This window comes from Scomber scombrus, chromosome 9 (genome assembly GCF_963691925.1).
Source record: "Scomber scombrus chromosome 9, fScoSco1.1, whole genome shotgun sequence".
NCBI lineage: Eukaryota > Metazoa > Chordata > Actinopteri > Scombriformes > Scombridae > Scomber > Scomber scombrus.
This window is the reverse complement of record NC_084978.1, coordinates 30,490,821-30,516,376: the sequence shown is the minus strand read 5'-3', so window position 1 is coordinate 30,516,376 and position 25,556 is coordinate 30,490,821. Positions and strand designations below refer to the sequence as shown.

Here is a 25,556-nt window from a genome sequence, read left to right as displayed (position 1 = left end):
TTTAGAGTCAGACTGAGGTGGCTTTGAAGGATTTAAGAGCAAATTGTAATAAAAAGCTTAAATGAGTTTATTAGTTTAGTAAAGTTTTATTTTAGACAAATGAATAGTTTTATGATGAAAATGATCACAGCTCATTGCATTAAACAACATGCTTGTCATTTTTTTTCATGTGATTTTGCCTTTTTGTTAATATGGACATCTGTATCAAAATTGTAAATATATACATTAATACTGTCATTGATTTAAATAACTAACATTCTGCTTTAGAGAAGGTCTCGTTAATAAGGTCTTAGCATGAATTTAATTAGGAAAAAGTGTGCAGGTATGCTGTGGTGAACATATGGAGCATTTAGCAGCAGATCTTGGTGGCAGAATAAAGCTGAGCTACACAGACTGGGAAGCTGCTTTTTTTCTTCTTTTCTTTTTGCTTATTTTTTTATTGACAAGGTTATTTCAATTTTAAGACATGATGTTTATTTCACATCTTTCTGTGACTTGTGTGCTTTTGAGCTTGTAGTTGCTTAAAATTCAAGAAAACAGTGGGACAAACCTTTCTAAGAACAATCAGTATGATTAATAAAAACTATATTAGTCCAGACAGTCATGCAAGAACATTTTCATATTCTTATCCTAAAACACTCTCTCTCTCTCTCTCTCTCTCTCTCTCTCTCTGTCTCTCTCTCTCTGTCTCTCTCTCTCACACTCTCTCTCTCTCTCTCTCTCTCTCTCTCTCTTTCTCTTTCTCACACTCTCTCTCTCTCTCTCTCTCTCTCTCTCTCTCTCTCTCTCTCTCTCTCTCTCTCTCTCTCTTTCTCTCTCTCTCTCTATTTTATTTAATGAGGTTTGGTTATAAGAGTGAATTCAACAAACTTTCTTAACTCGCCTGCACTTATTGAAAATCTCTCATTTCTGCCCTGCTCATTAACATAATCAATGCCCCTATAATGTTCATACAGTATAAGGTTCCATTGTTCTACTCCATTTGTGGGCAAGTTTCTTTCATACCAATGTTACCAGAGAGTACAAATATCACACAGCTTCAAGTCCTGTTTCCAGAAATAAGCAGACAAACATAATAAGTTTAGGAGTGTCAGTATGGGACCTGAAACAACAATATTAATACAACAACATAGAGCAACACTGCTGTGTGACACAAATAACGGAGTACAAAAAAGAAAAATTCTTTCTAAAGCTCTCATGATGGGAGGTGGTCAGGAGATATTACAGGTGGTGTTATGCTATCAGCTGCAGCAGAGGATGATCCTGCTGGACAGAAACCTGCAGAAAGACGTTTCCTAGCAACTACTGGCATAAAAATCATAAAGTCTAAAAACCCTTTCTGTAAACTGGCAGCCATGATGATGATAATCTGGTGAATTGCAATAATTTTGTTTTAGTTGTATGGAGTATTTTATTTTAGCTGATGTTGGTATGATGAGTAAACTGCAAATTGATTCAGATTAAGACGTTATGATTGGTGGTCAAACAGGTATTTGCCCCTTAGTGAAGAAAGACAGTGACTGCCAGGTCGGGACTCGTACTACAGGTCTGGACCACTCCTAAATTCCATTTATACCCTCAAGAAAAGTCCTAGTACAAGAAAATTAATAAATGCCCCAATGTTCATATCATGTCCAGTGATCTGCTCCTCAGGTCACACCGTTAGTGTGGCTTGTTGAGAATGGTAATCAAGTGAGCATTTACTGACATAAATAATCACAATGGTCACAAAAAAACAACAACATGTAAATACAAAATCATTTTCACTTTGTTCAACATAAGAATTTTATCAAAAGACATATAAACTCACATTTAGCATTTAACATTTATCTTTCACTCTTTGTAGTAAATTTGTCATTTTAGCAGTAGTCCAGTTTCACTTTCTGAGTTCAGCTCACTAGAGGTGATCTTGTGTGTATTGTGCTGTTATAGCTCTGCAGGAATGACCTCCAGGAGGATCTGCAAGGTTCTGTTGAAGGAATCTGAGGACAGAAAAAAACAAAAACATAATGATGTCATCTCTCATCTTGTGTAAGGAAAAATACTTGACACATGTTGACTTAATGAGATTATTTGGCTGGAAAGCTGATGAGGACAAAGAAAACCAGGGAAAGCTATGGGAGAGTGCTCCCACTGTCCTATGTTTCCTAAGTCTAATAATAAAATAAAGAGTGGAGGCCACACTTCTCAGACTGAAAGGACAGTATTATGACGGCAATCGAAACATTGGAGAGCAGTCAGCCACTGTGTTATGTTCAGTGTTTCTCAACCTATGCTGGTCTTTGGGATACTTTTGACCGGTCCTTTGCTAAACTGATACTTATTATAATAAACTGAGCTTGATATTTTTAGTCTTCAAAATAGTCCTCAAAAGACAGCACTTGCAGATTGCCTGTTCCTGGCACATAAAAGGTTGAGAAGCACTGTTTTAGTACCCTAAAACAGGTTAAGGGGGGGCAACACGTTATGTGCATTAGGGAATGGCCATACCTTGGTGGAAAATCCTTGAGGGACCATAAGGCTAAGGGAATATAGGGCCTAATATGAATGGGTGGAAAATTTCTGAGAAATGAGGGAACATAGGGCTGTGGGAACATAGAGATGTGGGAACATAGACCCCAAAGCTACAACAGAAGATACTATTAGCAAAAATGTGCAATTATCACATTAGCAAGAGCTTAAATGAACACACTTTGTTAGCTGAGGGGTTTGCCAGCTAGTACTACTTCCATGATTATCTTTGAGTTCTTAGCCACGGCAAATTGAACTAGTTAAGTCTCCATTGAAGTCCATCAAATAGGACAAAATTCAGTATAATCTGGTTTTAACATGACTTTACATGATAATGGGATCTCATGGGTTTCACATTGACCTCCCAAAAACTGTGTAGAACCCAGTAACCCTTTCTGATGACAGGTTTCTTGCTGTAACTATTTGTTTTGATAACTTTCAGTTTATTGAGTGAACCCTTATTAGAGAGATGTTCCACTGGGATATGCCAGGTGGAAGTCTTAGATACAGTTTCAGTTCTGTTCCATTCCCCCGTTCGAGAACGATTTTAAGTCATCTTTAAAATGGTTCTCACCAAGTCTAAGAACCTACAGAACCTAAAACCTTCAGCAATATAATATTTAACTTCCATTTTGTCCCATGTGTAGTATGTTTAGTAACTGCCCCTGAAACAGTTCCAAACTGTTTATTTTCCAAATGCCTTTACATAAGTATCAGGTTATTTTAGGGTACAACACAACTGTATGAGTGACTGATAGTTATGACTTACCTAAAGCCCTTTGAAGCCACTTTGGTCTTTGGTTGAAGTAAAGGAAGATATAGTAGGCGGGGATGCCAGTAAGGGAAATGGCAAACCCAATCCCTGTGTTGACCGGGTCCGAGTACAGAGATAGGAAGACCATGAAGAAGCATGTGATACAAAACACCACTGGGATAAAGAGCGGTACCTGCGACAAGTTGGGATTGAGGCACGTTATCACAAAGAGTGTAAAAGAGTGTGACAGACTGAAATATAGCAAATAAGAACTAAGTAGGTGACACTATAGGTGTGCACAGGTGTGAAGACCCTTACCTTAAATGGGCGAGGGAGGTCAGGCTTGGTGTATCGGAGGTAGATCAAACCCAGCACTACCACACCGATGAACAGCCACCGCAGGAAGCTCATGAAGTTCAACAGGCTGTAGATGTCTCCCACAAACAGCTGGAGCATGGTCATTGGATACTGTACACACACACACACACACACACGCACACAAACACACATTCAACATTTTTTTTAAAGCTTTGTAACTGATGACATGTGGGTCTTATTCCATAGCCACAGAAATGTTTCTTGTTTCATTGATCAGAAACCCTCAACTATAGGTTAGAGGATAGCAGGTAACCATAGCAACACAAGTTATCCTTTTTAGTTATGCTTCCAAAAAGGAAATATTAATTAGCAGTAATATGGTGAGTAGTATTTGTACATTTTATTACTATTGATTTTTTGTTCAAATCTACTGATCGTTACTGGTGTTGCGATTTCCAACCTCAGTATCGATGATATCTATTGGTGTCAGTATTGTCTAATTAAAAAGTGATTGGTTGCTATCATAATGAATGTGATTGCAACTGACCAGTACGAGGACAGCAGCCACTGGAGTGTGTCTGCGGACGTGGATCATGGACAAAACCTCGGGGAGTTGTCCTTCACGTGACGCCACGAAGAACATTCTGGTAAACACACACACACACATACAGAAATATGAATAATGATAATAAAAACCAAGGTAATATTGAATTGATTCAATTTTGGATCACATTCACTCTATGTTAACATTATGTGATGATTTGCTATACCAACAGAGAATGAGCTTTGCTACCCAGTAATGTCATGCAGTGCAAACAGCATGATCTAAACTGGGAATTTTGATATCCAATAAGGATATGAGGATGTCTGCACTCTGTGTTCTCATTTCCATTAAGACTGTCCCGGGTGTGTAGGTTCAAAGACTATCAGGAACTTGCACACTGTGGAGGATACAATTCCAAACAGAGGATGTGCATTAGAGTCAAACATACTAGTGTGACTAGCTTTCATCACTGTACCTACCTTCAGTTTAATAGTGACTTTATTTGCCTCAACTGCAGGCCTATACTAGAGATAGACCTTTCCTTATTTTCTAAGTTTGATATTCTGGCACTGTTTCTCTTCCAGTTTGCTGTTTATTGTTGGATGTTACCATGCCATATTCATCCTGTCTAAAGCTTTCTCCAGTAACAGTAACATTTGCCACTGTGAATGTAAAATAAACACATGAAGTGCTTTTTTTCATTGTCATTTGAATGTAAAGAGGTGTACAAAGACCACCAGAGTGGAAGAATCAGTACCTTGACAAGGCAAACAGGCAGCCATTCATGGAGCCGTAGCAGGACAAGGCCACAAACACCGGCACTGCTACTGAGAAATTCCCCAACAGCCTGTCTGCAAAAGTCTGAGGATATGGTGGAGACAACGAGGGAGAAAAGTGAGTACTCAGTGTATAATCAGGCATATCACAAGTCGTGTTTCTGTCCACCTGCTGAACACAAGTCCAATATTCACTCTCTTTTAGCTCTGTTTTTACTCTCTACCAACTCCTGAGGAAAATATCTGGCTCTTTAGCTGCTAAATGTAGTCTACAGCTAACTGTGTCTGTTTGTCATTTGGTCAAAAACAACACAATGAGAAACCAAAGTGGGATCTTAATGCTAAATGCTATTAATGTTAGTTAGTGAGATGGAATAGTCAGAAAAACTCTAAACTATATAGCTTTGAACTTTTGTATTGTAATTAGTTTTGAAAGTGGTGTTACAAAATACAAATCCAACATTGACATTGGCAACAGAGAGGTTTACTTTATGTTTTCTGTTTAAGTCAATGATATATTGACATATGGTTAAATTAACATTTATGTGAGTAAAACATTATTCAGCACAATCTTGTATTTATTTGGCTAATCATGTATTTCTCTTACATCCCAGCCAGCATGTCCATGTGGGTCCCTTAAGGGTTAAATTTGGGCTGCAAATATGGGTCCCAAGTGGGTTTGTCCACAGTTTCCATGGTGGCCCCATCTGTGTTTGCCCGTATGGGCTTCAAGTGGGTTTTGACTGGGTTTCAAGTGGGGCCCAACTCGGTGAGACCCATGTAGACCCTAAAAGTTTGCCCATATGGGGTCTAAGTGGGATCAGAATGGACTTTAACAGGAGCCCATTTACTCAGTCCAAATGGGCTTCACATGTGGGGCCAATGTTTCTGAAACAATATGGGGCCCATACAATTTGCCCTGTTTATGCCCATGCCCGCTTAGCCCACTTACATCCCTTATAGGGCTCATACAGTCAGCTCACGCGGGCCTCACATGTGGGGCCATGTTACTGAAACCATGTGTGACTCGCAGAATTTGCCCATTTAAAGCCCATGACCAATCAGAACCCACGTAGCCCGCATGTAACCCATGTGATGCCCACATAGACATGCTGGCTGAGATTAGACACACTACAATAAACTATACTGAGATAGATTCTGAGAATGGTCTTTACCTGTAACGCGGCAAACAATATTATGTTTATGCTTTATAAAGTTCATAGGTATGCTAAAGAGAGACATTATGTGCTCATTATGTCATTTTGAAATGTTTGAAATTTCTTTCTCTTCACTTTAGGTATAAAGGGAAAAGAATAGGATTCAATTCCTGGTAGTGGCACTTTCAATTTGGCCCTGTCAAACACAATTGATGACTCAACTTCAGAAAGTACATACGATCAATTCCCAGTACTTTCTGTGCTTCTAGTTTGGCGCTGTCAAACATAACTGTCAGCGCTGGCGGGAAGTCAGTGAGGGATAAATCCTTGTTGCAGCACCTGTCACTCGTACAGGCTGATCAACCACTGTTAATAACATGATTATATATGATACAATGTAAAAATGTAAAAAAAAACTGAGTCTATTAAATGATGCTTTGAATGGGATGTTTTATCCAAATGTCAAGTAAAGGGTAGTTCCACCAACACAATATAAAAGTGGATTGGTATTTGCTTTCACTTTCAAAGTGATTGATTTTCAGAGACCAACCAGCACAAATCAACCAAATGTAAATCATTCATGTTTTCTCTTGTGGTGACATTGTATGAGCACAGCCTATATTTTAATTGAATTGAATTTTTTATTTTGATTGAAACACGCAAACTACTCATTTTGCATCTATGTCAAACTCTTGGATTAGAAATGACGATACACCTCAAATTGATGTGATGGCTAACTTATCTTATCTTGAGATACACACAAGTTCTATATCTATATGTAATCATATTAGCTCTACGCTTCTTCCTCTACTGTGTCTACCTCTTACATTATGTGAATACTCCTCTAATATATGTGATCTAAAATTACTAATTGGACCTAGAGGCCAGCCTCCTTGAAACAAATTCTAGACACAAGTTAAAGTCTGTAATTAAGTTTGAGATGTAAACTTTTGCCCACTGTCTGTAAGAGAAGATGAACAGAGTGTAATTCTTTTATCCCATCACAGCCGTCTAAGAACAGATAAATGCTCTTAACACCTTTCTTAAGGCGCTCCCATCACTCATCGTGCACAAGGCAATATAAGTAACCGCATTAGAAAAGATCAGAGATCTTTTAGTGAATGAGTCTTCCCCAGTTATAGGCGTACAGTAGCAGTCCTCAGTCTAACAAGTAATGGTGGCTGTTATTAGGGGATGTCTGTGATGTGATTAGCATTAACAGGGCTGGGCTGAAACAATCACATTAACAGCTGCTGGGAAGCCAAACTGTCAGAGACACTTGGCATGTTAAGTGCAGGAAGCCCAACTGTGGCGCTCACATTGGGAGTAAACATCACTAACAGCAGAGAGGTGAGACTTCAACTAAACTCTCTCAAGTGGCAGACACCTTCCCACTGCTAAGCCAAGGCCAGCTCCAACTCTGAACCAATCAGCATCAAACATCTGTTGACAGCTGGTAAAAATGAGTGACAGACTACAGTGTTGCTGCAGTGTTAGTCAATAATTTTACTTTCAGGAAAAAACTATGACAGAAAGTCAGATAAGCACATCATTGAACACACTACTGCTTTAGAGAATGTAGATACCAGTTCTCTGCTAGCATCTTTAACATCTATATGAACCAGGGAAGATGTAAAGCTCAGACAGGTTTTCAACACTTAGTTAATGGCAACCAAAGCCATAAAAAAGAATTGTTCAAACTATTTTAAGGTTTGTGGGAAGATGATCATTAAATGTTCTCACAATAGTGATTCATGCCCTCTGTTACAATCGCACCATATTCTGATAACAGCACTGATGATGAAACTGAGATAAGTCAAAATAGGGATTCATCTAACAAGTCCAACATGAAGTGTACTGCATTTTTTGAAAGAACAAGTTTAAGTTTACGGTTGGGAAGGTTACTTTGGGAATGTAATAGGTTACAGATTACTAGTTACTCTATTTAAAATATAATAAGTCATGTAACTATTTCAATGACTTCATGTGATGACTTTTTGATGACTTTTCTAATGTTCTAACCAATGTTTTCAGCTGTTAGGGTAAATGTTCCCATTAAGCACCAAAATCTAAGTTCAGCTGTTTTTCATGGATACTGACATGATTTATAAGAGAGATCATTTCTTATAAAGCAACATTTATCTCTCATTGTAAAATGTATTCATTAGTTCATGTAAATTTTATAATATAAAATAAAGATATTTGATGAAAAAAGTCAAAAGTCTGACATGAGCTTAATTGGTACTGTGACACCATTTAAGTCCATGTGTGTTCTAAATAAGCCCACGTCATGATTTATTGACTAAATATAAAAAAATATTGATTTAAAGAATTAAAAACATCAATATATGTATTCAGTAACATGTTAAATATTTAAAAAATGAGTAAAATCTTAAAGGTGTGACTTCAGATGTAACCTCCTTTGTAATCATCAACATTTCATCAGTAACTGTCATTTAATGACTTTATGCAAACGTACTGAAAGGATCAATGGATAACAACAATCCACAAATCCACTGGAATTACCAAGCAGCTGCTAGTCACTTGTAACATATTATATTTTATTTTATTTTATGTTTTAAACACTGCATGTACATGTGTTTAACTGTGAAAATACTAGATATAGCTAGACTTTGGAATGACAGTAATTAGGTGTTTGCTTTCCGTGGAAACATATTTTTATTTAGGAACAATATTTTGATTGGCTTTTTGTTAAAAGGTATTACTCACCACAGCGACCGCTTCTGAGGCCAGGAGCTCCTCGGCTGACATCACTGTGAAGTACGCCACATTGGTCAGCACATAGCAGGAAGTCACAATCGCCATGGAGATGCAGATGGCTAATGGCACAGTCCTGGGGGATAATAACAGAAGGCGTACCCTGTCATTCACCTCCATTTCTTCCCTGTTTTGACCTCAGGCCTTTTTTTTCTTTCTGTGTGTTCTTCATAGAAATGAAACAGTAGGGGGTCACTCTGCTGACGGTGTCAGCTATTAAAGCACCGAAGCAAGAGATTTTGAAAGCCTATTGGCCAAATATCTTGATATTCCCTTTTTAAGAGGTGCTCAGAAAGCTTGATAATGTCAGCAATGTGGAAAAAAGGACAGAAAACACAAAGTAAAAGATAATCCTTACCAGTTATCAAAAGATAATGCACTCATTACCTCCAGACACGAAGTATATTAATATTATATTAAACATTACCTGCATAGCATAGCATAGTCATTTTGCATGTTATGAGCAAATCAGCTGAAAGATAATACAAACCCATTTAGAGACCTTATTCCCTTTTTCCTCAGTTCACTTGGGGTAGTGGGGAGTGCAAATAGAGAACTCACGACTCATTTATAAAAACGATAAAATCCTGGCTGTGGTCTTGCCCATAGTGGAGCATTACTCTGTGGGGTCCAAAACAATAAGCCCACTAGTCAAGATACTTCATACTAAATTTGTTCCAAATGTAATACTTTTTTTTTTTTTTTACATTAAAATGTATAATAAGAATACATTCTTAATTATTGTGTATTAATCACAAGGTAAAGACAGACTTAGCTAAAGAACTGTAAGCTAGAGTTACTTCTCAGTCAGCATGTCCATGTGGGCCCCACATGGGTTAAATGCAGGTTATGTGGGTACTGAGTGGACATGGGCTTGAACTGGACACATTTTGCTGGTCCCACATGGTTTCAGTAACATGGCGACACGTGAAGCCCACGTGGGCTGACTGTATGAACCACCTAAGGGTACATCCCTTAGTGGGCTAAGCGGGCATGGGCATAAACAGGGTAAATTGTATGGGCCCCATATTGTTTCAGAAGCATGTATAACTCACCAAGTTGGGCCCCACTTGAAACCCAGTCAGAACCCACTCAACTCAAACTCAGGTGGGGTCACCATGGAAACTGTGGACAAACCCACTTGGGACCCATATTTGCAGTCCAAATGTAACCCTTATGGGACCCACATGGACATGCTGGCTGGGAATTGTTTAATTAAAATAAATAAACAGCTGCTCAGTAAGAACCCTGCACATTCAATCTCAAATGTGTGAATCTGGATGGTAGGAGGAGGAAAGATTGTAAAGTTGTGATTGTAATGGATGGTGGCGAAGCTACAAAAACCCATCGATGCAAAGGCACGGGTGCAATATATCAACCCAACCATCCACCCGACCTCCAAATTCCTACGTTCTACTTTGTTACCTCACTGTCACTGTGACTGCTGCGTCTCACTAGCTGAAGAGTGATCATATGCACACACAAAAAACAAACAACAATTATAGCGGATGTTGATAGAAACATCTTCAGTACATCCCTTGTGTAATGTATGATTAGTTATAATCCAAAAGGACCACGATAAAGTTCCCATGATAACACCATTCCTGCTCAGGTTAATTAAACCTTGATTGCCACAGAAACTGTTGCAGATGACATAAAGTATCCACATTTGTTTTGATATCTTTTCTCATCTTCCTATATCCTGGTGTACATTCACACAGGCCTACTCTTGTAAATGTTGTTGTATATTTTAAACACAGACACAGGCCACTATAGTTTTTTAGCAAATGTTACAAAGTGATGGTGTTTGGACCCAATGCACAACGGGATTGTGTACGTCAGACTCGGGGTTTGCGGTGCACTCATGAGGCCACAAATCTGGGAGTAATGTTTGATTCAGACCTGAACATTTTAGCAATATCACCAAGTCTGCTACAGTATATGTCAAATTAGGACTATTGGCAAGTTTAGATTGTTTCTTTCATTCAGCCATGCACACAATCCAATTCCTGCCTTTATCTCCAGCCGTCTAGATTACTGTAATTCTCCCTCCTCTCGCCTCCTTGCACTGATTACCCATGGTGTTCAGAATTGACTTTAAAATTGTGTTGCTTGTTTTTAAATCACTGAGCGGCCTTCCCCCGTCTTATATTATCGACCTTCTCACCCCTTAAACCCCTGCTGAGACTTTCCAACCAGCTGTTGCTCTTACTAACCTGAGGCAGGGTAGAGGGGTATTTACTATGTGAGCTCCACACCTTGCTCCAGTCCGCCTGTAGAGCCCACACTAAAGGTTTTATTGACAGTTTGAATCTGTTTTGGGATCGTTTCTCCCTTGTCAGGACTGACAGAGTCCACCCAAACAAACCGAGGTCACTTATACTAACAAATAGCATGCACTGCGGTCACCTCCATCACTGACTTTACAGTCCACCATCACACCATCTACAAATGGTCCAGAACGCTGCTGCGAGGTTGTTGCCAGGTCCAGCAGGACGACTCACATCACACCTATCTTCTTTACTTTGGCTTCCTGTTAAGTTTAGGATTCATTTCGAGGTTCTTGTTATCACATTTTAAGCCCTGCATGGTAAGGCACCTTTGTACATCTCTGACGTGCTCCATCATTTTTCACCAGTAGGTCACTAAGGTCTTCTGACCAGAGCCTAACTGGCCTTTGGAGTTGTGGCTCCAACACTGTGGATTACTCTTCCTATAGAGATACGATCTGTGGTCTCTGTTGACACCTTTAAATTCATCTCATCCACTCTCTGTGGAGTTTCAGCCTCTCCTTTCTGGTTGGAGGTTCAAATAACCCCAAAATCATAACCAATAGAGCAAAAAACTCATGTGTTCCCAATGGCTACAACCCTATTAAACAAGTTGAGGTAGGCAGGTAGATTTAGGAGTATGATGCAGAGTATAGGGAATACAAGGCTATGTGCACTATGTTGTTTATTTATATTTTTAATTTGTATTTATTTTTCTAGGAATAAGGGATACAAGGGAATGTGCAATATATTATTTATTGACTTATATTTGTGATTTGAACTGGACCTTTCTGCTTGTGTCATGAATTGAAGTGTGATGACATTGTGATGCTGCTATGGATGATTTGGATTGTTTGTTTGTCTGGTGTTTTTTAAATTGTCTCTTAGTACATTAACGTTTTTCTAAAGGTGCTGTACTAAATACACTTTATACAACAGTGGAATAAACATCCATTGGGAATCAGACAAACAATATCAGTGACCTCAATTTTTTATGAACAAATAAGAATTCTTAATTTTGGTTCTTGACATTGTTTATTAACTCTTAAGATTATGTATTTATTATCGATGTATTTCTTGATTGGATTGAACTAATTCTGATTTGTAATTGTGTTTTTTTCTGGTATTTATATCTGTGAAGTATTTTGTAAATCTACTTTTTGAAAAGTGTATAAATAAAGTTCATGTGGATGAAACTCACCTCTCAGGGTTCTCTACCTCCTCTGTAACAAAGTTCAGATAGAACCTGGAAAACAAAGCAGTTATTATCTTTTATAACTTTATTGACTTAATGATAATATCTCACACCATTTGAAATTAATGTTTGATGACCGCCCCTGTATGCATATGTGTGTGTGTGTGTGTGTGTGTGTGTGTGAGGACCATACCTACCACCCAGCGTATGCATACATCCCAGAGTAGAAGGCCAGTGGCATACCAGACAGCTTCACCTTGGTCAGATCAAAAGCATTCTCAAAGTTTTTGGTCTCTCCTGCAAACACAAACACACACAAATAAACAGACAAACACGCACACGCATGCACAAAACATGCACACATATTTCTTCATATAACTTGTTGTAAGCATCATAATGGCGCCTGAATGAGGAGAGACTGTCACAGCACTAGAATGATCTGTGCAAACTGCTTTTACACAGAAGGGTTCACTCAGTCTGCACAAGAGAGCAGTGAAGATAACAGAAACAGAGATTCATGTTGTATCATGCCTAATTATAGTGGATCATAAAACATCAGGTATCGAATTAATCAGTGGTGGCTCACGTTCAAGATGAGAACACAACAAAGGCGTGACTGTGGCTCAGGAGGTAGAGCAGGTTGCCCACTAATCAGAAGATCAGTGGTTTGATTCTTGGTTCCTCCAGTCCGCATGTTGACGTGTCCTCGGGCAAGATATTTAACCACTCACAATGGCTGTGCCAACAGTGTATGAATGTGTATGAATGGTTAGCTTCCTCCTGATGAGCAGATTAACACCCTGTCATCAGTGTATGAATGTGTGTGAATGGGTGAATGTGACATGTAGTGTAAAAGTGCTTTGAGTGGTCAAAGAGACTAGAACAGTGTTATATAAGTACAGTCATTTACTATTTAACAAAGGCCAACATATGGCCTGCTGCAACACACTAGGTAAGCCTTGTTTTTAGCCTCACAGATTAGTGGAAATATCTTTTACTAAGTAGTGATGCATATTGTTAAGTGGACTGCTGAAAAGACAACAGTCTAAGCTTTATAATAGGCTCATATAGATAGATAGATTGATAGATTGATTTTTATTATCGTGTCATACATATTAATATGCCCAGTCCACATGGGCTTACGAGACACAAATTCATACATGCTAGGGTTAAAGCACCAACAAGATTTCAAACAATTAAATAAGGTAACAGAAGCTTCCTTCATAATCAGATCAACATTATCCAGCATAAATAATCAATAGATATATGAAAAGCAGAAAAAATAAAATTATAATTATAATTATAATAATAATGATGATGATAATCAGACAAAGTATTAATGGAACAGTCCATCTTGCCTTCTTTTCCAGGCTTTTGCCACAAAACTTGAAAGCTTAAAAACATCAAAATGAAATAGACGTTCTATTGTTTGTTCATCAGAAGCACAAAATATTTCAGGGATCAGTCGAGCCGTTTGTTGGAACATTAACTCTCTTAAATCATCATCATGTGGACAGTACAAAAGCAAGCGGGTCTCACTTTCTACTTCACCAAGATCATGGAATGACTTTATGAAATCAGTTTTTCCTTGACTCAAGATTTTTTTTTTTAATGATTTTAATATTTTTTAAATGTATTTAATTTTTGTCAAACTAGGAGTTGAACATATTGCTATAGTTTTAAGAAAGGACAAAAGAGGTGATCACGGCTAGAAAACAGATCTAGAAGAATGAAGATGAATCTCTGTAATCACCAGGATGTAATAGTAGTGTTATCAGCGTTACTTGGTGTGTAATTCAAGATATGTGACTGATCTCTAGCACTGCATGTACAGTGATGCTTTATATACACATAACCAGATTTTAAAGTGGGATCCACAACTGAGGAGAAAAACAGAGTGAGTGAGTCCAGATGTTGTGATGCAGAGCCTGCTGAACATTGTGAAACACTTCAGGTACTGCTTGCTGTGAGCAGCTGTGTATCATGGCCTCTGAGGTTTAAGGTTATATTTACAGTGCGTGCTCTTGTGTGAAATAAAGGATAGCGATGTTAATTGTTGCAGCTGAGCGCACTGTGTGAAGTCTGAGAATGTTCCTGAACAACAATTACAACCACAATGATGTAACACTAAGTGTCCTCTGAACTTTTGGAGCAATTTGAAGCTCTACTATAGTGCTAATAGAGGCTGTTAGAGGCCGCAATGATGATGATGATGATGATGATGGTTGTGTTAATGGGGGTGATGATGAGACAAAGGCGACTTACCTTTGAAGAGCTGGTACATTCCGGGTACTATGATGATAGAGATGGCCAGCAGCTTGCTGAAGGTGAGGAAGATCTGAATCCTGGCTGTCCACGTCACACTCATACTGTTCAGGTACATAACAGAAGCTGCAAGGACAGAAAGAGAGTCGTGTCACGTCATCCTGGTAGTAAAGGATGCAGATGTCAGGGTGTGGTCAATGGTCTTTCTCTAACCTCTAACCTTAACCAGCTGTTTTAGTTGCCTTAACTTGAACATGCATTAATGTAGCAGCAGTAACCACAAGCGTTTACTAACCTTGACCACACCAGTAGTTTCCATCCATGTAAATCATACTAGAGCCCAACCAATACTGGATTTTTGGGGCCAATGCCAATACTGATATTAGTGAGTAAATACATTCTGATATCAATATATTGGCTGATAATCTTATATACAGAATATATATAAACACTTTTATTTTAACATCTAATGTCTCTTTTAACAACTTGTGTAAAAGATATGTAAAAGAGGCCATCATATTTGACAGTTTAAGAATAAACTTTCAGTGCACTGAAAACAGTAAACTTCTCTGGGAATTGAATATTTAAATATTAAACTTGAATAAGGAAAAAGGATTAAATATATATAAAATGCCACCTATATATCTTTTTTTTAAAAATCGTAACATATCAGATGGAATAAACACAGATATCGATATACAGTATCTGTGGCGGACCAATATCGGCCGATAATATCCGTTGACCAATATATTGGTCAGGCTCTAAATCATACTGTAAACGTTGGTGACGTTTTGACCTCTTCAATCTTTTTTCTTCTCAATGCACCTGAAGTAGGTGATGTTGTGCCAAAAATCCCAACTCAGCAGGTATTGTTGAAAGAAAGCACGTCAGAAATACCTTAAAAACTGAGCAGTTACTGAAGTTAATTGAAGATAATCTGTGATTGTATGGCTCTGTTCTGTCTGGTGATGAAGTTAAACCAGCAGTCAAACCTTAAAACCTGACCAAACCTGAACTAGTATTTGGGCCCAGTACACATTAAGAAAGTACACGTTCATATTCTGCTAGAACCTGGGAGGGACCCAGCATTTTAAAGAATGGAACGTGCGTTTCATGCATGGGCGTTTCATGCTTCGTAGAGAAAGGTTGGTCCATTGTGCTGTATCTCTGTATATACACTTATCTTGTGCACATGAATTGACTAGTAAACATAGGAATGAAGGGTATCATGTCTGTGTGCACTAGCATTTTGTGAACTCTATGTACCAAAATGACCTCGATATGTATGTTTTCCTCTCTATAGTCCTGACAATTGTGAACCTGTCCTGTAAGTCTTGTTCATGTATGTTGTCTCATATCTGTTCCATCACTGTGTAGACAGACAGTTAAATTGCTGCATGCCTCAGTAGGATATGTGAGGAGCTGAGCAAATGTGACACATTCTGCATGTTTACCATCCTATCAAAAGATTCAAAAGGACTCTGAATGAATTGGGCCTGTTGCTTTAAGAGCATTGCATTTTGGACTAAGAGTAGTCATATTGTTGTTCCCTGAGCTCCAGCTAATTATACGTCCTTCCACAGCTGCTGTGTTGTGGTCTGTGCTTCAGTAAGCGGCAGGTTTGGGGGAGATAATCCTTGGTCTTTTTGTAATGGTGACAGCTGACATCATCATCTCCGAGAGATAATATCATCCTGAAAATACTATCAGACACATGCAGCAGTGTAGCAGTTGTTCTGGTACGTACTGATGCCGATGGCGGTGGCCAGTTTGATAGCCATAGGGGGGATATCACAGGGCATAAACAGAGGCTCCAGGATGTACTGACCAAAGGCCAGAGAGATGACTGCCATCGCTGCAGGCCTGGAAGACACACACACATACAAACATACCAATACTAAAGTACAACAGGCTTTATTACATACAATAATGTAAAATTCGAGTTTTACTTAAAACAACAGTCAGGAGTTGGGCTCCTTGAACCTTGAAACCTGTTCATACTGACCTTTAGAAGATCCCTTCCACCACAGCTCAACAGGGAAACACTAAGAGGGAATCTGATGTTACAAAGACTGTAAATGTGTCAGATATCACTTGATATGACTAACTCACACTGATGAAGCTCAATAGAAGCTGATCATCTACTTTTAAATGACTGTGTGGACACACTGTGGATTTAGTCCTCCATCACTTCCATTGAAAGCACATTTGAAGGAGATCTTTTAATAGTCAGTATGAACAGGAGGAATGATTACAGAGAGGAAAACCTCTTTCACTGTTCATATGGATTAACATTTGAAAGACACTCACAGAAATGTACGTATGTATAATTAAAAGTATCTATGGGTATTTATGGGGTCACTACCAGCGACCCCATAAACTATTATGGGGTCACTGGTAGTGACCTGCACAGCAGACACACACAGTTAGCTGTACATTATTACTTGATGGACATAATCCCATGAATGATAATGATGCTCTGAGACTGTTTAACTGAATACTAACATATTAATGACATCATTACTATTAGTAATAGCAGTAGTAGGCTATAACTAACCTTCATGTAGCACTGAAGGCAAAATAATTAAGAGATAACCACTGCTGATAGTACTAAGTGTTCTATCTTAAACAATCAAAGAACAATATAAAGGTCAGGTAACATGCTGAACCCAGCTGTCATATATCTCTATGTAGGCTGTACGGTAGCATTTATTAGGCAGTTACTCAGCAGATGTGTGTGTGTGTGTGTGTGTGTGTGTGTGTGTGTGTGTGTGTGTGTGTGTGCGTGCGTGCGTGCGTGCGTGCGTGCGTGCGTGCGTGCGTGCGTGCGTGCGTGCGTGCGTGCGTGTGTGTGTGTGTGTGTGTGTGTGTGTGTGTGTGTGCGTGTGTGTGTATGTGTGGTTTGTGTGTGTGTGTGTGTGTGTGTGGTATGTGAAGGGCAGCAACATATGCAAACTGTTCCCATAATCACATCCTCATGTGTTGAACAGGTTGCTGGCTGTTTATAGGTTTATCTTCAATAAGAAATCAAATAAGGTTTGCCTGTCCAATGCATCATCCTATGGCTCATCAGTATTTCCCTCTTCATTTCCCACAACAGCCACTGAGCTGCTGCAGCCGGGGAAATCTCTCTTTGTCTCACTCATTCTTGTTTTCATTCTCTGTCTCTGTTCATTTCCCATGGTTTCCATTGAGTCCCGCTAGCCCGAGGCCAGCATAGAATTGTGCAGCTCAGGATAGCCACGAGACTGTTTATACTGCTTCGCCTGGGCTGTGTACACACAGCTGCACATGGAGGTTTTTCTCACCTCACTGCTCTAAACTGCACTCAGAATCTCACAAGGTCACAGCCAGCCACAGGCTTTATGTGCCTGTTGTGTGGTGGTCTGTGGCACCCAATACAGTCTAAAAGAATTAAACAAACAGGAGCTGTGAAACTAATTTGGATATTCTAAACGGTTATGTTAAATTATGAAGTGGATCTGATGCCAATCACTTAGATTTTATTGATCATCATATCAACACTCACATTTCTTAGAAGTAGTGTATTCAGCTCTGTCCTGGGCTGCAGAAGTGGATTTAAAAGTTTTTGCTCCATTTCTTCAGGTCACTATTATAGTATTTTGTAGCTGCTGTGTTTTCTCCACTGTCACCTTTCATTCCATATATAAATATTCATTTAACAAACAGAATTAGTTCCCAGTCAGACCAGAAAGGGAAATGAATTTGCATTCCGTTACATCAAAAGTGGTCAAAAACAGAACAAGAAATGCTCACAGTTCAACATAATTTGTTCCACTGACTCGTGTATCTTAACTGACTGCCAAATCTTGGAGAGTGTGGGCTACACTTGTGTAAAAACACAGAGTGTCATTATGGTTGGGGACAGAGTTATTTACCTTTAATTCTTCTGAGGACACTACTTGTTTAGCCAATTTGGTCTGAAACGTAGCTGTGTGAAGACTGGTGTGACAGAGCCCTTAAAACTGAGTTCACAATGTAAAGATGGGCAAAGTAACGTGGGTTTAAGTAGCTTTTTTTCTGTTGTTTTTTTGGTCTCCACCAGCTCCTGAGAAAGTATTATCTGGCAACTTTGTCTGTCTGCTGTTTGGTGCTGAGCAGGTAGTGTACAGTGGGTTTTTCTTTTTCATTGAAAACAGCTGTCTGCTGCTGCTGGAAACCAGGTTGATGAGAGCCGTGAGACTCAATCAAAACAGTAACGTATTGGCCTTTTGAAACCAAAACATTGAGCTGAAAGATGTTAAAAAAGCTCTGTAGAGTTAAAGAGAACAGCTGAGTTTGTGATGATTCTATGTGAGTTTGTCACTTGATCTTCTATTCATGTAAAAAAAATATTGATCAGTTTATGGTCAGGTTCTGTAAACTTGATTTAAGGAGACATCCATTACCTGATAGCGATGAGGTCAGCCCATAGTCTTACGAAAGCCATCTGAGGGCCAAAAGCTTCCATTATATATGTGTAGTGTCCTCCAGACTTCTTAATACAAGTGCCCAGCTCAGCGTAAGACAGAGCTCCTGCAATGACAGAGGTGACAGATTAGCTCTGGCTTCGATACAAGAAGGTAGGCACGGAACAGTCCCTGGGCTGTTAAACTGTCTCAGCCACATCTGAAGACGTGAACAGTCCCTCTCTGGGCCCCAACATCACCAAAATATATTACTGTGGGAGCCTCCCCAGGTCTCAACCCATAACTTAAGAGAGCGAGATTTAGGTGGACGGATTTTAATTACAAGTATAGAGACTGGGAGTTAAGGGAAGCATGAAAGGGGTTAAGGAAGAGTATTAAAGGATAATGTGCTTGGACCTTTCATTACACCACAAAACGAAAGGATTTAAGGATACTGCAACAACATATATTACAGTACGCACAACACTGCCTCAGCACCGCCTCCTGCAGCACTGATCTTTAGATGTGCCTGTAGGTTTTATACTGAATCAGTGCATGCCATGTAGAAGGAATTCACAATTTGGGGAATAAGTGCTATTTATTTATTCGTTTATTTAATATGCGTGTCCATCTGCAGCATCAGGTGGCTCAGGACTACATTCTGTTTCTTGAATGCAATGACCAGAATAACCTGTTTGGGGCTCTGGGACACGCATTTGCTGTTTGGCAACTGACTGACAGTGAGTGTTAAAGTCTGAGGCCTCCAGCCAGTTACCTGCTCTGCTTGTTCAGCAAAAGACAGAAACTGGGGTATTAAGACTCATTATTATTACTGTCATCATCATCATTATAAATATAATAGTAAACACAATAAATGATTATAAAAGTTTGTGTGCGTGCCACAGAAACTGGGGCACTAAGTGTGTGTGTGTGTGTGGTATGTGTACCCTAAAGGTGTGTAGCTTTTGGAAAAAGAAAAAAAAAAGTTTTATAATATATCAGGTCAGCAAAAAGTCAGAAGTCAAGTTAATTTCATGATGAAAATGTATTTAGTTTTTTTTTTTAATGAAGGTGTCTTTTTGACTCTTGACAGCAGGAGGGTTCAGAGTGCTGTGTAGGTTTAGGTGGTGCCACAGTAGGTCCATGATCAGAGTGCTGTGTAGGTTTAGGTGGTGCTACAGTGGGTCCATGATCAGAGTGCTGTGTAGGTTTAGGTGGTGCTACAGTGGGTCCATGATGCAGAGTGCTGTGTAGGTTTAGGTGGTGCTACAGTGGGTCCATGATGCAGAGTGCTGTGTAGGTTTAGGTGGTGCTACAGTGGGTCCATGATCAGAGTGCTGTGTAGGTTTAGGTGGTGCTACAGTGGGTCCATGATGCAGACAGGACGGAGTGGCCTGGAATAACTTTTCAGGAAATGAAACGAAAGTTCTTTGACAGTTACTGTATTTTATAAATATGTTCATTTGTTTTGCTTTTGTATATGGTTTTGATACAAAGGGTGTGTTATTAAATGGCAGTACGATCTGATGTGAACACACTGATAAAGGCACTAAGTAAACATGTGGTTGTGAACACAAACCACAACCAAATCTATCCTGTCTGCTGCTTTTGATCACAGTTTGAGTTGAGTTTAGACCACAATTTGACTTTTAAACAGTGTCATAATTAGTTCTATCACCACAGCTCATTTGACTTTTAGATCATCAAACTTTTACATATCAAGTGACGTGTAATTGGGATATGTGAGTGTTTTATAAGGCAAGACCTGAGGGAACCACACTGTGGTATGTATAAATGATTTATGTTCATATAATAAATATTCATTTCAAAATCATAATCTCAAGCGGCTTCACTGTAATGAAGAGAGTCCCTGGGGGTAGAGGTGCACCGATTGACATGATTACATCATCATTTTTCTTGAAGTTGTCATGACCTGTTGCAGGAAATGCTAATATTTACATTTCTGTGGAGTGGCACTTTGGACACGTTTTACAGCGTGTGAACACATACTTATTCACATGCTGTGAAAAGTGTCCATGTCAAGTTATTTCATCATGATGCGGTTTCAAACAAATAAAACAGGAAGTAAAATAGCAGGGGAACTACACTGACTGACTTGAGTGATACTCTCATCTCAGTATACTTGTCAGACAACAGGTGCCAGACAATTGTATCAGGGTTTTTTTTTTCCAACATAGAACACATCCAATAAAAAGGAAAAAGCAGCAGCTCCTCAGCATAACCAACTAAGTTGCTATAACTATTTACTACAACAAAAACCTGCTCTCTTAGAAATAGTAATAAGTTGCACATAAAGAGTGAGTTTAACCTTTTTTTCCTGGTTTATGTTGGCATGCCTTGGTTGCATAATTCATTTGTTTTTGAGCATATTTTTCACATAAAACACAGTTAACCTCGATTTTTAGTCATAAAACCTCTTATGTGCATAAAAAAAATCAAATGTAACCTTTGGTTTGAGTAAATAAAGGATTTTAATAGCTTGCCCATTAAATAAGCTCAGCATTTGCTTTTAGTTAAGTATTTTGGGGCACAAGTTAATTAGACAGTGAGTCATTTAGAGATGAGATTTTTTTTTCCAGTAATAAATGCATAAATTGGATACAAATACAAGCAAATAAATCTCAATAAATTACAAAATTATTGATCAATTACACATTGAAAAAAGAATGTTAATGAAGTTGAATATTTTCACAGTTCATTCTGGGGAGTTGTTGAATAGATGGCCTTTTTTTTGTGTGACAGTGTTTCTTATATTTCAATATTTTTGTTAAGCACTCTTTCCTGGAATAATGTATTTGCTGTGTGGTATCAAAGTACTAAACATCTGGACTCGTGTGTATTATTTTTGTCATTTGCTCAAATGAGTTATTTACCCTGTTTCCAGACAATAAACATGTTTTAAAAGACTTAACTACATCATCATTCCATTCATTGTGGCTCATCTGACAGCACAGAGAACAGCGTTGACATTCACTGACACACCTGTTAACCGACTCACCAAAGAGAGACAGCACACCGCAAGCGATCCACACAACCAGAGACATTCCCACACTGCCCGAGTTCTTCAGGATTCCCTTTGGAGAGATGAAGATGCCGGCTCCAATGATGGTCCCGATGATGACAGAGATCCCTCGAAGAAGGGTCACCTTCTTCCCCAGTCCCACCTTTTCATCGTCCTCGTCCTCGAGTTTCCCGCCGGGATCTGACTGACTCCCGTTTTGGGAAACTTTGTGTCCATTGGCTGCGACAACTCCATCTTTTTGACTAGATGCAGACCTTTGAGTCATTTTTTAAAAACACTGCCTAATACGCACACACACATACACACACACCCACCCCCACACACACACACACACACACACAGTCTCTCTCTTTTTGGAATGGACTCAAAGTGTGTTTCACCTGGGACCGATTCTTCTGCTGTCAGCCTGTGTGACTGCGACAGGCAAAGTTACAAAAGTGGGAGTAAAACTAGATTCCAGGGGGGAAAGTCCTCCTCAGACTCCCTCTCTTTCTCTTTCTCTCTCTGTTCTCCCTCTCTCTCTTATTGTCATTCATGCCCCGCTCACTAATCTCTCACTGTACAGCCCCGGGTGCATGCTCTTCACCTCTCTAACTTCACCAAACTCTCCAGTTCCTCTTTGTCTGTTACTCTCTTCTGTAGTTCCGTGTTATCCTGAGTTTGCTTTACTCTCTTGTCAAGTCCCTCCCTCTCTCTCCCTTTTAATTATCCTTGTAGTTCTGCCTCTAAAACCAGCTGTGCGTCACTCAGATGAGCTGTTGCGCTCCTTTGGTGCAATATCATGATGACACAGCAAAGAGGGGTTACAATCTCTATTTACACTGGTTTTCAAACTTCACCTCACCTGCCTCTGGGTCTCTGCCAGCTCTCCGGTTTATCATTTGTCTGTTTGTATCCCGGCTCTGTTCCGACCCACTTATCCGTCTTTGTCCTGGGATAGTTCTATCAATGATAACCTGCAGGAACAAGCAGCACAGCACACATTTATTGACTGACTGTGTATTGTAGAGGGGTGTGGTATCATATGTTAAAAGGAACCGAAACCAGGAAAGTTGGCAAATCATCCAGGGTTTTACTTGGAACTCATCCACTACACACACACACACACACACACACACACACATCCCACTATGTGTGATAAAGTTTATTAGTATAGCACCATGGACTAATACAATGCAGTTGTTACTTCCCAGGGCGATAACATTGTTTAAAGATCAATTATTAGCTTATAAATCACTTGAATGAAAATGTTGAATTAACCCTTACATACTGTTCAGGGTCAAATTTGACCTATTTTTACATTTGAGATCTGTAAAAACACCATATACACATTTCTTTAGCCAGACTTTTCCTAATGTGACCCACAGTATAAAAATGGACATAAAATGCATCATTTTTAAACTTTTGTGCAAATGATACACATTTTTATATATGTAAATGTACAAATTAAATCTGTGTTTGTTTGTTTTTTAAACTTAAATTTAAATCAGCATTTAAACATGTTGTAAAATGACTGATGGGGCATTTATTAATGTGAGACTAATTATGAGTCACAATATAAACAGTATGTAAGGGTTAAAATAAATGTCTAAAGGTACCCTTAAAATGATGACGTTGGCAATATTCTTTTAAGCACTTGAGATGTTTAGATTCTTATCCATAATGCAACATCACCAGGGAGGCCCTCTGGTTGGTCCCCAATTTATTTTGCAGCGAGATAGCAAGCCCAAACATCCAGCCATGGTAGAATCTTAAAGTCTTACAGAACTATCTTCACTAATAAGAAGAACAAGTCCTACAACAGATGGCACGGCCCCCACAGAGCCCTGATCTCTCTCTGTGGGGTTCAAATCAGTCCGTGATTACATGAAGAGACAGAAGCAGCTGAGATACTTAAATCCATAGAAGAAGAACTGTAGCAACCTGTCCAGGAACAACTGACCTGCCAAGTACCTGAAAACTGTGTGCAAGTATACTGAGGAGACTTGCTGCTGTTTTAAAGACAAAGCTAGGAATAAGTCATAATAAACTAATGTTCAATTGTATTAGTTTTTTTTTAACATCATTGGAGCTCTACAGCACAGAGGAATAAGATATACCAGGACTTGAAACACTCACAACACTTGTTATCTGTCCTGTCCCTGATAGTTCTCTTTTGTTTCTGTGGTTTTGCTTGTGAAGATGAGTTACTACCCCAATACCATGGAAAAGGGAAATATGATGATGCACTCTGGCACAATCTGCTGACAATAAGTCTATTGTTTATTCCATGTAATGATGAGTATGCACAAATTTATGACATCACGTGTCCCTGTTACTGGTATTAAATTTGAGTTTTTTGTAAGGTTAATAGGACGAGATAGGGAAATGTATCCCAACTGTTATTTGTGTAAATTAGAGGAATATCTCAACTCAATTTGTCCTTACTGATGTTTCCTGATTTACTTCTGCTGATATAAATGTTGTCATCATTTGACAAAAGTATAGAATTTAAATCAGGTGATAACAGGAGGTTGTCAATTGGGTACTTCTGTTCATAAAATGGTCTTTAGTGTCAGATATGAGTGTCCTTTTTAGTCTGTCTCCAGCTGACATCTTGATCCACAACCTTTGACCTCCCTCAGTAGATGCTGCCAGGTCAGTATTTCTCTGACTTATGATTGGTATTTTGGTGGGAATTGTGTTTTTGATGTTTAGCTGAGATTAGACATCTCAGAACTAATACCTATCTGTGTCTGGCACAAAGTCACTACAAATGCACAGCAATTACAGAATATTGGGAAATGTCATACCAGAGTGTAGGGCCATTACGCATGGTCGTTCACTGTGTTTGCCTTCATTAAATCACCTGAAAAAGCGCCAGGCTGCCACAGAATAGCCACACACACACCTCTACACACAACAGACTGGTCGGTTGAATTCACACCAAATCAGGCGTTGAGGCAAAAATGGCAGTCCTCCCATTCATTTGAATGGGGGTTGTGTATTTAGGATGCAGCGGTGGGGGCAACAGTGGGGCCACAGGGGTGCCACAGTGGCCTGAGTGAGAAAGTTGAACCTGATTCAACTTTCAGAGATCCGCAGTGCAAAAACTGAAAGATGTTGAATGTCAAAATGTCACAAAAAAGTGGTGAAGCAATACACACGGTCACACAAGGCCTGTCAGACAGTTATTATTAGGTGAGGTGAATTTACAAACTACAAGGCCATAGATGGAAACGGTTAATCTGAATGGAGAGGCTATTACTTTCAGGATTGACAAAGGAGCAGATATCACATCCATACCAGAAAGTGTCTTCAAACCAGAGTAAGAAGGTAAGCAGGGAAGACTACTTAACAGACAGTTTGGACTACAGTAGCAGTCCTGTACTGCTTCCAGAGCAAAATGATGGCAAAAGGCCACTATAGAGATGAGTGTATATTGCGACAGGACTGACACAACCACTATCGTGCTTACCAGTAATCAGACATGAATAGGCCATCGGGCGTACCGGGCAATGCCCGGTGGGCACTATACATTTTTGGGTCGGGGCTGT

At 39.2% G+C, this 25,556-nt stretch overlaps 1 protein-coding gene across 1 annotated transcript; it reads right to left on the bottom strand.

Moving 5' to 3' along the window:
- Positions 1–925: 925 nt before the first annotated feature.
- On the bottom strand, positions 926–22,614 carry slc7a11 (solute carrier family 7 member 11). Its single transcript, XM_062425136.1, has 12 exons — positions 21,997–22,614; positions 18,978–19,104; positions 16,316–16,431; positions 14,569–14,694; positions 12,501–12,600; positions 12,310–12,354; positions 8,791–8,914; positions 4,885–4,988; positions 4,131–4,227; positions 3,584–3,733; positions 3,281–3,458; positions 926–1,982 (listed from the first exon to the last, which is right to left on the bottom strand). The coding sequence occupies exons 1-12, from the start codon at positions 22,283–22,285 to the stop codon at positions 1,927–1,929; spliced, it is 1,512 nt and encodes a 503-aa protein (XP_062281120.1). The 5' UTR covers positions 22,286–22,614; the 3' UTR covers positions 926–1,926.
- Between the last annotated feature and the right edge of the window lie 2,942 nt (positions 22,615–25,556).